The 15136-nt window shown below is 27.7% G+C and overlaps 1 protein-coding gene across 1 annotated transcript in view; it reads right to left on the reverse strand.

Moving 5' to 3' along the window:
* The window catches only part of LOC107454206 (uncharacterized), a 173750-nt gene extending 159736 nt beyond the window's left edge, over positions 1-14014 (reverse strand). Inside the window, exon 1 of the mRNA XM_087149893.1 lies at positions 13881-14014. Coding sequence (XP_087006019.1) covers positions 13881-13884 — 4 coding nt within the window. The 5' untranslated portion in view covers positions 13885-14014. The remainder of the gene's footprint in view (positions 1-13880) is intronic.
* Positions 14015-15136: the final 1122 nt, after the last annotated feature.

Below are 15136 nucleotides of genomic sequence, written 5' to 3' on the forward strand. Positions count from 1 at the left end.
CAGTATATATTAAGCATAATAATTATATATAGAAGAAGCGATAATTATAGAGTATTTGAGTAAAAGATTAAACACATAATTAATTGAACATTAATTTAAAAATAGATTTTAACTAACATATCAATTTTATATAAATTTTATAATCCTTTTGAAAACTTTTATTAGATATAGTAGGAGTGTTAATTATAAAGCATTCAAGACTATACCAAATACTAGGGGGATAAACCACCTGTTTGCTGCCATTCACGAACGCCGATGGTTACTTCCAATAATTGTTGTATCTTGAAAAAGAGAGTTTTTTTTTCGACGAAACCTGAATTATTTATTTAAAATATATGTAAAAAAAGAATTCTGTTTCCTTACACTTGTGTCCACATTTCATACGTTTTTTCCTTCATGAATCTAGTAAGATATACAGCTGAACGTTTGCATTTTTTCTAAGTAATCATTTTTTAAAATAACATTTAAAATTTAAAATATATTCTTATAACAACAGAATAATGAAACATTAGCATGAAACACAAATAATCTTTGATTTTGTAATTTTACTAACCATTTGATACATCAAAACAACTTACATACACATAAAGTAAAGAACTTACTTTAGTGCCCGAAAATGAAACAAAAAATATTTGTTTTGAACGCTCCATGAAGCTCTAAAGGTCATCGCATACATATTCAGATTGTTTCTGAGAAAATATACGAAGAATATATTTTATTGGGATACCAGTTTTGTTAAGTTATACATGCGTAGCACAAAAAGGAAAAATAAAACTTTCGGTTATTTAGAAATGAGAGTGGATGGCTAGTTTAGATACGAATAGCTTTATTATGAAGCAAAGAAATCGATCATTTTTGACTATATCAACAATTCTCACTACATTAAAAGAAGAAAGTAAAGAAATTTGAAAAGTGTTTTTTTTAATATTTAATTGCAAAAATTCAATTTATTTTTACTTACATTGTAAAAAAATAAAAATAATATTTTTAAAAACTACGATTTCGTAGTGGAGAATAATAACTAAAAAACAAAAATTTGAAAAACGAAAAACGTGGGGTGCATGAAATATATAACAGTAACAGTATGTGTGCTCATGAGAATATGTGCAGGTATATCTGTAATTGTAACTGAATGTGGATGTGTATGTGGTTGTGCATGTGTATGAGTAAGAAAATGTGTTTATGCATGTGCATATGTACTGTTATGTATTTTATGCGCCCCACTTTTTTCGTTTTTCAAATTTTTGATTTTTAATTATTATTCTCCACTACAAAAACGTGGTTTTTATAAATATTATTTTTATTTATTTTTTTGTACTCACTTCCAAAATCTAAATTTTTTAACTCACTGTACACAAAACTTTTCAACTGACATGTGACACTAATTTGAAATAATCGAATCGACAACAAAAGACAATTGCGAAAATATTAATTTTTCTTTCATTTCAATTTTATTTTACTTTGTGTGTCTTTTTCTTTTCATTTTCATACATTGTCATCCAATTCTGAACTATGTGCCAAATTTGAAATCTGTAGCTAGTAGGGAAGTTAGTTTAAAATCGATTGCAAAATTCCACCCGAACAGACATACAAGAAAGTAAGTTGATATATAAACGTGGTAAAAATGGATACTCGATTATCACGAAAATTTCTTTGTCTTTGACGAAACCATGGTATATGCTCCGAGTATATGTTTAAATATTTAGTCATGTTAACTTTTTTTAAGGAAAATAACGTAAGATTTTAAAAAACACAAAAAAATCTATTGGTACAAAATTTTATGTTGTAAAATAATAGAATAGTTCTTTTAAAACACGTGGTTTACTCTTAATTAGGAAATTGGAATGTTTTCAATAGCCTTCTTGTGTTTAGCTTATTATTACATATAATAGACAACTAATGAATATTATGAAAACAAATTATTGAAATAATTTGTGTCCGGCTATTTTCTTTTATTACATAAATAATTTGGGGTTATCAAAATATATTCGTTATCTCTTTTTTTTTTGTCATCCCTCTTCTAAGATATCAAACGATATCGTCAGTGGTCTTCATTTTATTACTTTCGATATCATTAAAAATATCTGGAATCAAAATTAAATTACAGATTTTTGCTTTTCAAATTCTCTAAATTCCAAAGTCAACATGTGCAGTTAACCAACAATAACTTTTTCGTATGGAATCAAATATGTTGGAGGGTTTCGAAATTTCATAGTATTACGTTTTTTGCGAATCACTAATTTTTGCGGGAATCTTTTAAGATTTATTAATGAAAAAAAATTGCTCTAATATTAATTTTTAAATTTTATCCCTTTTCACTTAGATTGAAAAAGTAATAAATTAGAGCAACCTTCCATCAGTGAAACATGGGACGTATTTGAGACGAAAATTGAACTCTTTGATAATAAACAACTTCAATTCAAGTCAATTGGTGATCTGAGAAAAAAAAATTGTTCAAAATTACCAGAATAAAGTTTACTTTACTATGTTTCTGGCTCAATAGAAAAACCAAAAAGCTCGGTAATTTTTAACCATGCTCTTTGGTCATGGTTTTGGTAAAATTAACAATAAAATATGGTTTTATAAAATGTGATAAATTTGGTAAATGTTGTCAAATTTCGTAATTTTATTATGATACCTTAGAGCATGATACCTTACTGACTGGCAAAAAGTTTTGCTATAATTAATAATTTTATATATAAGCATTATAATATATAGTAACATGTAAGAAATAGGTATAAATATGGAGAGAGAAAAATTTCCCTTTACCTATATCAACTGAAATAAGGATATATTAACTACCTATATCAACTGAAATAAAGATTAGGTAGGAGCGCAATTCTATCTTCAAATTCCACATAATCCTGTTGAGAATATTTAAATTTAAGAAAATATTGTAATTTGTTTAAACATAAAATAGATCTCACGCTGGCAGATAAAATGATATCGAATATACAAATTTTTTAATTTCACAAAGTTTTAAATTCTTTTGACACTGAGAATAAGTATGGTTAAAACAATCAGAATATGGTACAAATTTATCGTGTTTCCGGCTTTATGGGACCACCAAAAAATTCGGTACCGAATTAAAATTTTACCGAAGTGTTTTGATAATGATTTTGCTAAAATTAACAATTAAAAATGGTTTTATAATATGTAATAAAATTTGGTAATTGAATTAAAATTTAGTAATTCTTTCATGATACCTTAGAGTATGGCATAAAAACCATTTATTCGGAGAAATTTAATTTTAGTTTTTGTTTTTTTTACTAAAGGTGCAGAAATAAAAACTATAATTTTGAAAAGCAGAATTTCCGGTAAACCGTTACCGTATGAGCGGAAAAGTTATCGGATGAATAATTTTAAATACCACATATTTTAGTTTGATTTACCGGAATTATGTTTTTTTTTTTTTTATAATCCGAAACGCCTCTACCATAAAGCTTAGCAATTTTTCTAAAAATTTTTATCCGAAGAAATATCTTTCATGTAAGTAATTTTTCATGTTTCACAACTTAATCCCTTTCATTTACTATAAAAAAAAACCTTCGATATCGTATCTTATAATAAGTTTAACAGAAATAATACTCTTCCTTCTCATCAATAATCATTTCTTCGTACTTAACAAAGTGGCATATTTTCCAGGTAAATCCTCAACGACAAACAATAGTGTTTACTATATATAGGACCTCTAAAAACAAAACAGATGCACGCGTTCATATCCAATGCTGTTGCTCAACAAACGCATCGATTCGTCTTGACAGCATGAGGGACATTTGTAACTGCAACTTTCTCTCTTTGACCCCAATGTTGCCTCGACTGTAAAAGGACTTATATGAAGATTCTTCATATATTTTTGATGGGATTTTTTTTTATCTGGCAAAACGCCGGCGTTTACAGCTTTTGAAATGTCATTTTTTTTTCTTCAACTTATTCTTTTGGAAGATTTAGTGAGAGGAAGCGCGTGTGCTAACAAAACTTTTATTGTGTGACGGTGTTTGGAGTTGTCAAACATCTTGACAGTCGGGGTGTTGTGTTGGATTATTGGAATGAGACTAATCCCTGTGAAATACCCTGGATGAGATTTATTGTTTCCTCATTTTATTCCTTTGTCGAGGTGGCTGTTTGATTGGATTTTTTTTTTTTTCATTTGAAGGATGAGTCTTTCAAATTTGTTAAAAATAAAATGCCTGACGTGAAACAAGGAAGATAGATTAAAATTGGTTGTGTATTAATTGTAGTTGGAAAGCTCTATTGTTAAAAGCATTGTTAGCTCGCAGCTTAAATATGTTATCATTCAAATTTATTTCAGCAATTCCATAGCGCTGCGTCAAAACATAAAACATATTATTGTACTTCTTACACTTCTTGCGTGATATTTACATTGAGAAAAAAGTATGGACTAAACTGTTAGAGTTTGGTAAGCATTACCGTCTTTCTGGTTCTATGGGGATGTGAAAAAGCTTGGTAATCTTTATGAAAGTGATTTGGTTTTAATTATTAAATTAAAATATAAATAAATAAAATTAAATATCTCTGGGTGTTAAATTATCATTGCACTCAGGGTGCCCTTGCTATTTACAGTAAAATCTGCTTTTACCGAAACATGTTACGTAACAAAAAATCTGTTGCACCGTAACTTTCACAGTAGTAATTATCGCAATTTAACTGAATCATTTTCATTAAATAAACATTACTGTAAAATTCAGTGTATAATATTTTTGGGTAAAAATGACTTTTAATGTAAAATGGATTTTACTACAAATTTGATGTTGCGGATGATGTACCCAAAGTACTGGTACAATTTCGTCAAAAAAATTTTTAAAGGTGGTAACCAAAAATAGAAAACATCAAACTTTTATATGCATTACTTCTCTAAATGTATAACAAATTATTTGACTCGAGGTCCTTTTTGCAACATTGCAAGTAATGCGTTTTCGCAACATTAGTTCGAAATGGGTGAGTAAGGATTTAACAGAGAGCATCAAGTACTGATTATGCAGATCTGATTTAATTATGCGTTAAAATTCACACTTGATCGTTTTTGAATGCTGATCTTAGTAGTTGATACTATCTCCTTTTTCTTAAATTATCTTAATAAATATTATTTTACCGAAAAACATTGTTAACCTTAATAAAGAAAATATTTTTGTGCTTAAAATTAGAAGTCTTACTGTTATTCTTTCCAGGGTCCGTTTACCTGAATCTTTTGATTACCCCGTTAAATTGCCTCAATCCTATTGATTTTATTAATCTAGCTTAGCAATTGCCATGCACTTCCTATTATTGCACCTCTGTTAACTTCTTTTATTTTTTTATTTAACAATATATTATCCAGAGTTATTTTTTTTAAAATTATATTGACCATTTAGTTTTGAGAAGGAAGGAAGGAAAGTTTATGCCTCACCATACCACTACCGCAACTTTCGCCGAAGCATAACGTAAACAGAAGACATAACTTAAGACAGTAGAAGCATATAAAAATCGAATTATTTATATTCAGAAGAAGAAAAAAAAAATCAGTTTCCGTTTTAGCTAAATTTAACAAATTGCATGAAGCAAGGATTCATCTATTGCTTCACGGAGCGAAGAGGAGCCCTCGAAAATTATTGCGGAAGTCGCGATGCATCATGAATCAGCTATGCGTAAAAATTTACTTTTAGACATCTTTTCACGGTTTCTAAATTTTCAATGGCAGAAAACGGGAAAAAAAAAATTAACCTCTGCGTTATAGATATTATGGTGCCTGTTCAAAATATTTTAGGAATATGTATATCATTAGAGATGCCAAGTGAATCTGACAAAGAATGCCATTTGAAATACCTGAACTAAAACAAAAATGATATTAACATAAAATGAATGACCTTACCAACTGTACTCGCATCAAAACTATTTTCAGATTGTTATTAAAAATTCATTTGATTTTCAATGTTTTTTTTTCGTTTGTAAATGTTATTTACAATGGTGATAGATTTTTGTAACAATATTAATTTATGTTTATCCAACAACTCGATGATCTTTGTATGCTATTATTTATTTTATACTCAACTAAATAGATTTTATTGAACTTTTACGACTTTTACGAAGGTTTTCTGTACACTGTAAAAAATTTGCAATACAGATATTCAAAATATTTCATCTTACTGAAAATGTTTTACGTAGTCATTCATCAGTAATATTTTAAAAAAAATGAGATTATTGATCTCTTAAAATAAAAATTAAATTAACTTGTGTAACAACAATAATATTTTTTTATAAACTGAAATTCTCAGAATTCTTCCCTAAAAAAACACACTCTTTAAAAAGGTATTTTTAACAATAATGTTCAAGCCGAATCGCTGAACTGATAGGCATTTTCTACTATTTTTACTCATGAAAATTCCATCAAATTCAACATGCTGTTGTAAAAATATTTTTAGACGACCAGTTTTCAAAACACGTAGTCAAAATAAAAGAAAATGTATTTGTAAAATGTAAATGAAGGAAAAAAGGCAGTTCAAGCTTCATAGTTAAATAAAAATATTAATTTGGCGATAAATGCTGGATATATAGTGTGAACAAAAAGTTGTTTTGTCTTCAAACACCGAAATCATTAACTTGAACAGAAATTTCAAATTAAAAAAAATTTAGGAAGCTATTGCAGCAAAAAAAGAAAATAAATGGTTTTTATCATTGAAAAATAACAAATTTTCTAGTGGACTGAAAATAATGGAGACAAAATAAAAATAGAATATATTTTAAGTACTTAATTGTACAGAAAATAGCACAAGAAAAGGATTGTTAACATACGGTGTTGCCTGATACAGGAATGCTAATAGTTGTGCTTGTTTTTGTAGAAGAATTTTTTTTAAAAAAATGAGTCTGAGACGAATTAGCATTTAACTGAATTGTTGAATGTATGAAATTATATTTTTTTCCATTTCTTTTTTGTAAGGAATGCTGAACAACATAGTTTTTATTAATAATAAAAGGAAGATTTTATGGATGCTTTCTTTCCTTGCATATTTAAATCGATTTTAGTTAGGAGTACTGAATTTTGGACAACAAATGCAAATGGCCCGATAAGATCCGAGATATTTAAGGCAGCATGACCGTCAAAAACCATCGAGATATTTTAATTAAAATGTCATATTTAAAATATGATTTCTCAGAAACTATTCGACCGATATCGTACAAATTTTCTATCTTGAACTGTAAAATTACATTCTTTAAAATGATGAAAAGATTTATATACTTTAGTATTTCACATTTTTTCCGTCTCTGCGAACGGAAATGATTAATATTTATAAATAAATATTAAAAAATATTTTTTGTATGAAATTATTTTTGGATAAACGAATGTAAAAAGGAAAAAATAATCAATTCAAATGCAAAAATTTTTCAATTCGTTAAAAAAGTGTTCGAGATGTGGCGAAATACGCAAGAAGTAAATTTAGCATTAGGGGTCCAATGGTTCCCAGATTGAGGCTAACCTCTATATTTTGGAGGTCAGGAATTACAATTCGTCAAACAAAGTTATGTTTATTTTGAGAATGTACGCTTTTGTTTCTGATTTCGTAACTTAAAATATCGTCGGCACTAACTAATTAGCATGCCTGAACTTACCCCTTCGAACCATTAATATTGAGTCTTAGTACACAAAAGTTCGATCATTAGATCAAAAGTTACTCAAGGTGATTCGTTTTTTGGAGGGAAGGGAGACTGAACAATTCATGATTAAACTTAGCCCCACATTATTTCAACAAATTAAAACGATTTTGTAATTCAAAACGATACAAAATGTAATTCAGAAACTTGAAGAATATTAAATTAAGTTAAACGATGCAATTTTTAAATAATTTTCGGATGTATGAAAACTTTATTTTAATTAAAGAACACAAAAATGGTAACGCTCTCGACGCATTGTAAGCTCTCAAAAATAGACTCTCATTCTCAAGCTTCCCGCGGGACGGTGTCTCTTCGTAAATTCTCTTACAATATTATAATTTGTGCAATATAGTAGTTCATAGCACCGATCTTATGGATTACCGATAAATCTGAGAGAGCACGAATTATTATTATTTTTAAATATTGATACGCATACGCGTACTAAGTAGACTTGCTTTCTTATAACAAAACATTTAATTATTGGTTTTCAAATTAATATTACGAATAGTTTCTCTTGGGATGTAATTACAAATTAATGTGATTTGCACATTTAAATGTTTTGTACACATTTTAGATTCCAATAAAATGATTTCACTCTGCACCAAAGAAGTGGAAATCCCTTTGCAATCGGATACAAAAGAATTGGAGTCGACGTCAGTACGTCGTTCCATGAATCGAACAGCTATATTCAATCACTTATATTTCCACTATTTAAAAGAACATATGTTCACCGCATCGGTGGATCTTCAAGGACAGACCAACATAGAAGTCAGAAAATTGAATATTTTAAGTACCACGAATCGGCTAAGTGGAATCCACCCTATTTTTTTCTTCTTATTTTTTATCGGCAAGGTCAGTTAGCAGACTTGACAACAAAACAATCACTCGTGCGTTTGAAATATGGCGATGGTCTCTGCGTATTATTAATAAAATAATAAATAAACGATAAAACTTTATGGGCGGGGACATGATAATAACTGTTTTTGACGCCTACAGAGCTACCAAATAGTCCGCTATAGGCTTTTTTTTTGCTGCAGAGGAAACAAATTACGGTGCCTACGAGCTAGAGGAGAATGCCTTTCGCTTTCGTTATTTTGCTGGTTGGTTAATGATGATGTAAAGGATATTAAATGTTGGTTACGATCCTTATGAATAAAATTCTAACTTATTTTTGCTTTCTTACTAAATTTGACAAAATTTGTTCAACACTCTTAAAAAAATGGGTTCAGTTGGTGAGTTAAATTATAATATTGGTAACTTGGTACATCAAAACACTACTAAGGGGTTAAGCACTGACTAATTTAACATTGATCCGAACTATCTTGTATTTATATGATAATTAAGAAAAATGAAAACTTATGGTATCCGACTAGTTTCGACATTTTTTTAATATTAATATAAAATTTTTAAAAAAACTCTTTTATTTGTTTTTATTATGAGTAAAAACTTACATAACTAGCAAAAAAATATTATTATTTTTTTTTTTGTTTTATAACTGCCAAAAATTGTCTAATACTTACTAAGAATATCTGTTAGATTATCGATATTATATTTGAACTGATATACATCCAAAAAAAGTAGTTCATATTCAAAAAATTATCAAGAATTGATTTTTTAAATTAAGGAAATTTAAATGATGAATATATGTTTCTTATAGATCTAAATAACTGCAAGTTTGAAACGTTATTGTTTGGAAGTGAGCTGTGCTACCATTAATCTATTACTTTACCAATTTTTACCGTTTTCCAAAGGATAATGGTGCTGCATGCTGTATTTCATTACCATAAATTATGCTACAAATAAATTTTTTACTTATTTTGAACTAAATTTATTCAAAATAATTAAAAAGTAAGAAAAATACGTTTAATAAAAATTCTGCGACACAGAATTAAAGGTGCCAAACTAATCCTCAAGATAAATTTGGCACCATTTTAATATACGAGTAAATTTGAATAATATTTGAATTAGTGTAGCTCAACAAGCTTTAAAAAATTAACAGTTATCACAGTTTTAAAATCATAACATTTCAAAAGTAAAGATTTAAAATAAACAATATCTCTGTAGAATTTCTGAACCATCGATTTTTCATTTATATTTTATGTGACTAAAAATGTTATGTAATTAATTTGAGAATATGAGTAGGAGAGAAAATTTATGTCTCTTAATTGATCTGATCTTGCTTTCTATTTCTAAGCGAAAAAGAAATGTGTTATTGCAAAAAATACAAAAAAATTAGTTTTGATCTGAACAATGAGTAATGTAAATATTTTTTATCGAAAAAAATCACTAAAAAAAATTCTGGATAAAAAATGAATAGTCACAGCTAATTTAACCGTTGAAAGTGTTTTTTAAAAAAAAGTCAATGTAAAAAAAAGCGTTAAATATTAAATCTAAAACTTTTAAAAAAATTATTGAATTATGTAGTATCGTATTAAGACTAATTAATTTGGTTTCTTCAACTTAGCGTGACAAATAAAACTAATTTGTAATCAATACAATAAATATCTTAGCATTTTCAATTTAACTTGCAAAATAATACGATCGGAAACTGTGTTTTTGCAACAAAAGAAACTGAATAAATGAACCAATGAAATTGATCTATGAACTTGAATGATAAATCATTTTGATGTATTTTAGTTCGTTGACATAGTGCCATAAGATTTGCATTCTTAAAATCGTTTAGGGTTGGTGTACCTTTCCGCTTTAACAAATATTATTAAATTTTAAAAACAAATACATAAAAATGATTTCAGGAAAAAAACAAGTAAATGTTTAAAATCAAAAATATTCTATTGTTCTCATTTGAGGTGAAAATAATATTAGTTATTATTTATTTTTTTAATTTCATATGCTTAGGATTTTGCTATTTGATGGAGCTAACAAATATTTCCAGTCGCTATCGAATTTTTAAAATATCTTTAACAGCACATAAGTGTCAGGATAACTCAAAAGACAATTGCTGGTTGTCCGTTGTCTTGGCGTGATTTTTCTTTAGTAACTGTTCTAATTTTTTTATATTAATTTCCGCAATAACATTAAAATGGAATAAATCACACATAACTTTTTTTCAATAATCAAAATACTTTTTAATGAGCGAAGATTGATAAACGTAGTTTATTAAAGTATCAGAAAGAATGGTACAAATTGGTCAAATGCTATGGTGCCGAATTAATAAATAATATATAAAAATACATTAGTACGTTTAAAATTATAGAGTTGCATTTAACTTACAAAAAATAACAGCAGTAACAGAAATTTATTTTTTTTAAAAAAAGTATCAGATTTTAACAAAGACATAGAAATATTTTATGGGCCATTAGGAAAAAAAAATCTCGATTTTCAAAAAGTATTCCGTTCTTCCGAAGTCGGCATCCCAGATTCTTCAATAAGTAAACATTAATCTTTAAAAACTAATAAATTCTACTTAATTTCTATGAGTTTTTCGAATTTTATTCAATTAATATGATATTTATATGAATAATTAGTATGATAATTTATTCTGTTGAATTTATATTTATTTGATAGAAAGTGATTACTATTCCAAGCTATAGTTCGCAAAATCGCTTAATTAATAAACACTAACATTTAAATTCTGTTAACGCTTTTACAGAAATTAATTAAACACATGGTTTTTGCGTTAAAGATGTCTCTCTAAGATATTTAAGTAACAAATAAAATTAAAAAAACTGATTCATCCTTACTCTTTAATATGTGGAATCTTACAACTATTTGTCCAGAAAGTACAAAAACACTAACTTTTTAAACTAAAACAGTCTGCGGTGTAATATACTCTATAACCTTACTTTGTAAGGAAATAAATATATTTAATAATAAAAAGTCTAAACGTAAAATTAGGAAATTAATTATGTAGAAAATTAAGAAAATTGAATAAGAATTTAAAAATTTACTTATAATATTGCTAAATATTAAAACTTATAAACATGAAATTTTAATTTGAAAGGGATAATTTTTTGTATGAGCTCTTAAATTAGTTTAAAAATTAAATTTGATTGATTGCTTTAATACAGTACTTTCGTGAAGATTTGTGAAATTTGGTTTTAGGTTAGGTATATCTCGTACACATTTTTTCATGTTAGAAGTGATATATGGGACTCCATTTCAGTTTGAAAAATACTTTTCTCTAAGAGGTAAATGATGAAATAAGACATAAAACAATATTATACGCTAATTTTATTGCAAATCAACTATCATTTTTTACTTGCTAATATTGAATTAACTAATTTTTTAAGCTATAATGTATGTATGATAAATAATCTTTTTTCCTTTCAATGAATTAAAAAATTTATAGGACAAGAAGTGAATGTATTTATAATAAATTTCATGAAAATGCTAAAATTACATATAATTAAACTACATATGCATACTTTTATTTTTCTCCGAAAATGGAAATGAAATTTTATGTAGTTTATATATTCTATTCATCTGAATGCATATGTAATTTAAGGAGCGTGGTAATTAAATTGAACAAAGAGCAAATAGGAAATAATTCGATAGGGGATTTTGTTTGCGATTTTCGCATGAAATTATTCATTTGATTCATTTTATAAAATGGCCATATTATTTAAAATAAAACTCCTATGTATTTTGATTATTTTTTTCATTTTTCCTTACATGTTAATAATAATATACAGATATAAACTGCTTACATTTTTACGGAAATGGTATTGCGAAATATACGGAGGAAAAATTTAAATAAGTGAATATCGGTTTTCATCTTGCACGATGCATGTTATATATGCATTTTAAAATTAATTTTCTTTGAATGTAAAGCATGAACATACTTTAATTTTTATTTTAAAAAATTTTTTTTTGCAGACTCGAACGAAATATTCGTAGAGAATATAAAATGCACATTAAAAAATGAATTTTCAAATGTATTTTTTAAATTATGCTTAAAATGTTTATTTAAATTTTATTAAGGTTTTGTAACGCAGAGGCATATTATATCTGAACGCATATATTACAGCAGATCTAACAATGTGAAAGTGAGGGGAGGAGAAAACGTAAACAAATAAAAATCGTTTTCATGAGGCATTAACAAACAAATTAGAACGTATTATGAAAACATATTTAGATGATGTTTTGAAATTTAATGGCAATTTGCCATACTAAGACTATGAAAGAGTTGAATACGAATAAAAGAATTAATATTTCGATTAAAATTTGAATCATTTCTTGAGATACTTATGTTTCCTATTATTAAATTTAAATTATAGATTATAGTTTACATTTAGTTTGCGTGCAGCCATATATAACGGATCTCATTATTTATTCGATTAGTTTTTGTTCGTTTCGATATTGGATAAGTTTCTCATGCCCATGACTTGATAAATAATCTCAAAATAATGACGATATTTTCAAGTTATAATAGGATGCAAGAAACTTAATGAATTCTCTGTTGGACTTTCGTGTCTTAATTTGTCTAACATCTTTTGACTTTTATTTCACATTTATTTTATTATCCTTAACTTTTAACTGTTCTCGTTTATTAATCACGTATTTTAATCGTTGTGCAGTCTTATTGTTCATGTATTCATATTACTCATATTCTCGCTCTTGTATATATTGCGTCCACTATATGGATTGATTTGTATTAAAGCCATATGTTAGAAAAAAGTTTTGAAACATTTAACATTGTGATAGGCTTATAGGAAAAGATATTACCTGAAGTAAAAATATTTAAAACATTTTGTTATGGCGTTACTTGGAAAAACAAAAAATAAACATTATTTTTTCTACATTTTATATTGCCCTAATAATTTAAAATGAAAACACTTTACATAGATGCATGTTTTTAAACATTTGTTTGGATATAATTATTAAATAAATCTTACTTCTATAGCAGCTGATTCCACTGGAGTGTCGCAACATTAGCAGTTGGATTGTCCATTTATGGGATATCCCAAACATTCGAATCACATCCACAGAATTTAAAATGCTTCAAATATCCAACATGAGAAGTATTTTAGCCAATTGAAATTTCTTGGCGGAAATTCAACTCAGTAAGACTTCGCGCTTAATTGGGCTCACGGAGTTAATTCTCCGCTGTTGTTATCCGCAAGTAGGCCAGCCACAACAACAGAAAACACCTGGTATATTCCAACACTTTCTTTCAGAATATTTTTCAATAATGGGACAAATATCGATGGATAAACTGCTGATGTTGGGACACACCATCAGAATCTGCCATGGGAAGAGCTATGGGAACTTACCCATCTCACGGACGGCATGGGCAAAGTTTGTGTTTAGTTCTCTGACTGGTGGGACGAGATGTGCGAAAGTTCGTGGCACTTTTGGTTAGCGGGACATACACAACCACCAGCAACACCTGACGTTCTTAAAGTGAACAAGTTTCTGGAGAAGGTAGACTTTCTTCTTACCTGGCGGGTTCTGCGTCACTGGTTCACGTGACCAAAACTACATGACCGTTGATTGGTCAGAAGGATACCCCATCACATTGCATTGTAGGGATTTTGGATGAGTGTGATGATGTGTGTTGGCGGGCTCTTTTAAGAGATGAAGATCCCTAAAGTGGAAAAGAAAGATCAACGACTGGTGATTCAGCGAACTTGATGCAGAGGATTTCTCGGATTGAGATGCGTACGTGTATGGGGGCGAAAGACAGTTACGTAACATGGGGTTACATTTCAAAACGCTGATATCCATTAAATTTATTCATCTCATGAGAAGCACTATATATAGTGAATGACATTCATATTTTCAGGCTTAAATTTTAGTTTTCAATTGAGTTAAATTTCAGGGCAAAATGAATGTGAGTTATATCCAAAACTACTTTGTCTTTTAGTTTCAGGGGAAAAAAAGAAATAAAAACATTAACGCTTCACAAATATTTCCTTAGAACAGTTTCTTTGTTTTTTTAGATTCAATATTCCTTCTTTAGTTCAATATTTCCTTGAAAAGTAAAAAAAGCACTTTTTTTGCTTTCCTAAAGCATTCTAACATTTCTAATCGTTAAAACATTTCCTTTACATTACTATAACATATTTTTGAAACAATTAGGAGATACATTATAAGAAATTTTCAGTTCCAGCATATAAAAACGGAAATATTTCTTAAAAAAATATTAAAAAAGTTATTGCAGTTTTATTTCATTTACTTTAAACAGTCAAAACGCTTGCAATCATTTTTAAATCATTTCAATCATTTTGCAATCATTTACATAACTATAACATATTTTTGCATCATATATGACAAGTTCCTGAAACACTTCAGACTTTGAAAACGGATGTTTTACGATTAAGATCTGCAGTAAATAAAATTAAAACTTAGTGAATAAAATTATAACACCCTAAGGAAACTGAAGTTAATACATCAAAAATGTGATGTTTCAATAAAATTTCAAGAAAACAGTCAATCACTTCTAAGATGCTTCTTTTGTTCCAATCATTACAAAGAAACATTTTGAAAACCTAAATGAAATGTATATTTAACTTAAAATGTATATATC

Source organism: Parasteatoda tepidariorum, chromosome 8 (genome assembly GCF_982258835.1).
Source record: "Parasteatoda tepidariorum strain Cologne lab strain chromosome 8, Ptep-v5.0, whole genome shotgun sequence".
NCBI lineage: Eukaryota > Metazoa > Arthropoda > Arachnida > Araneae > Theridiidae > Parasteatoda > Parasteatoda tepidariorum.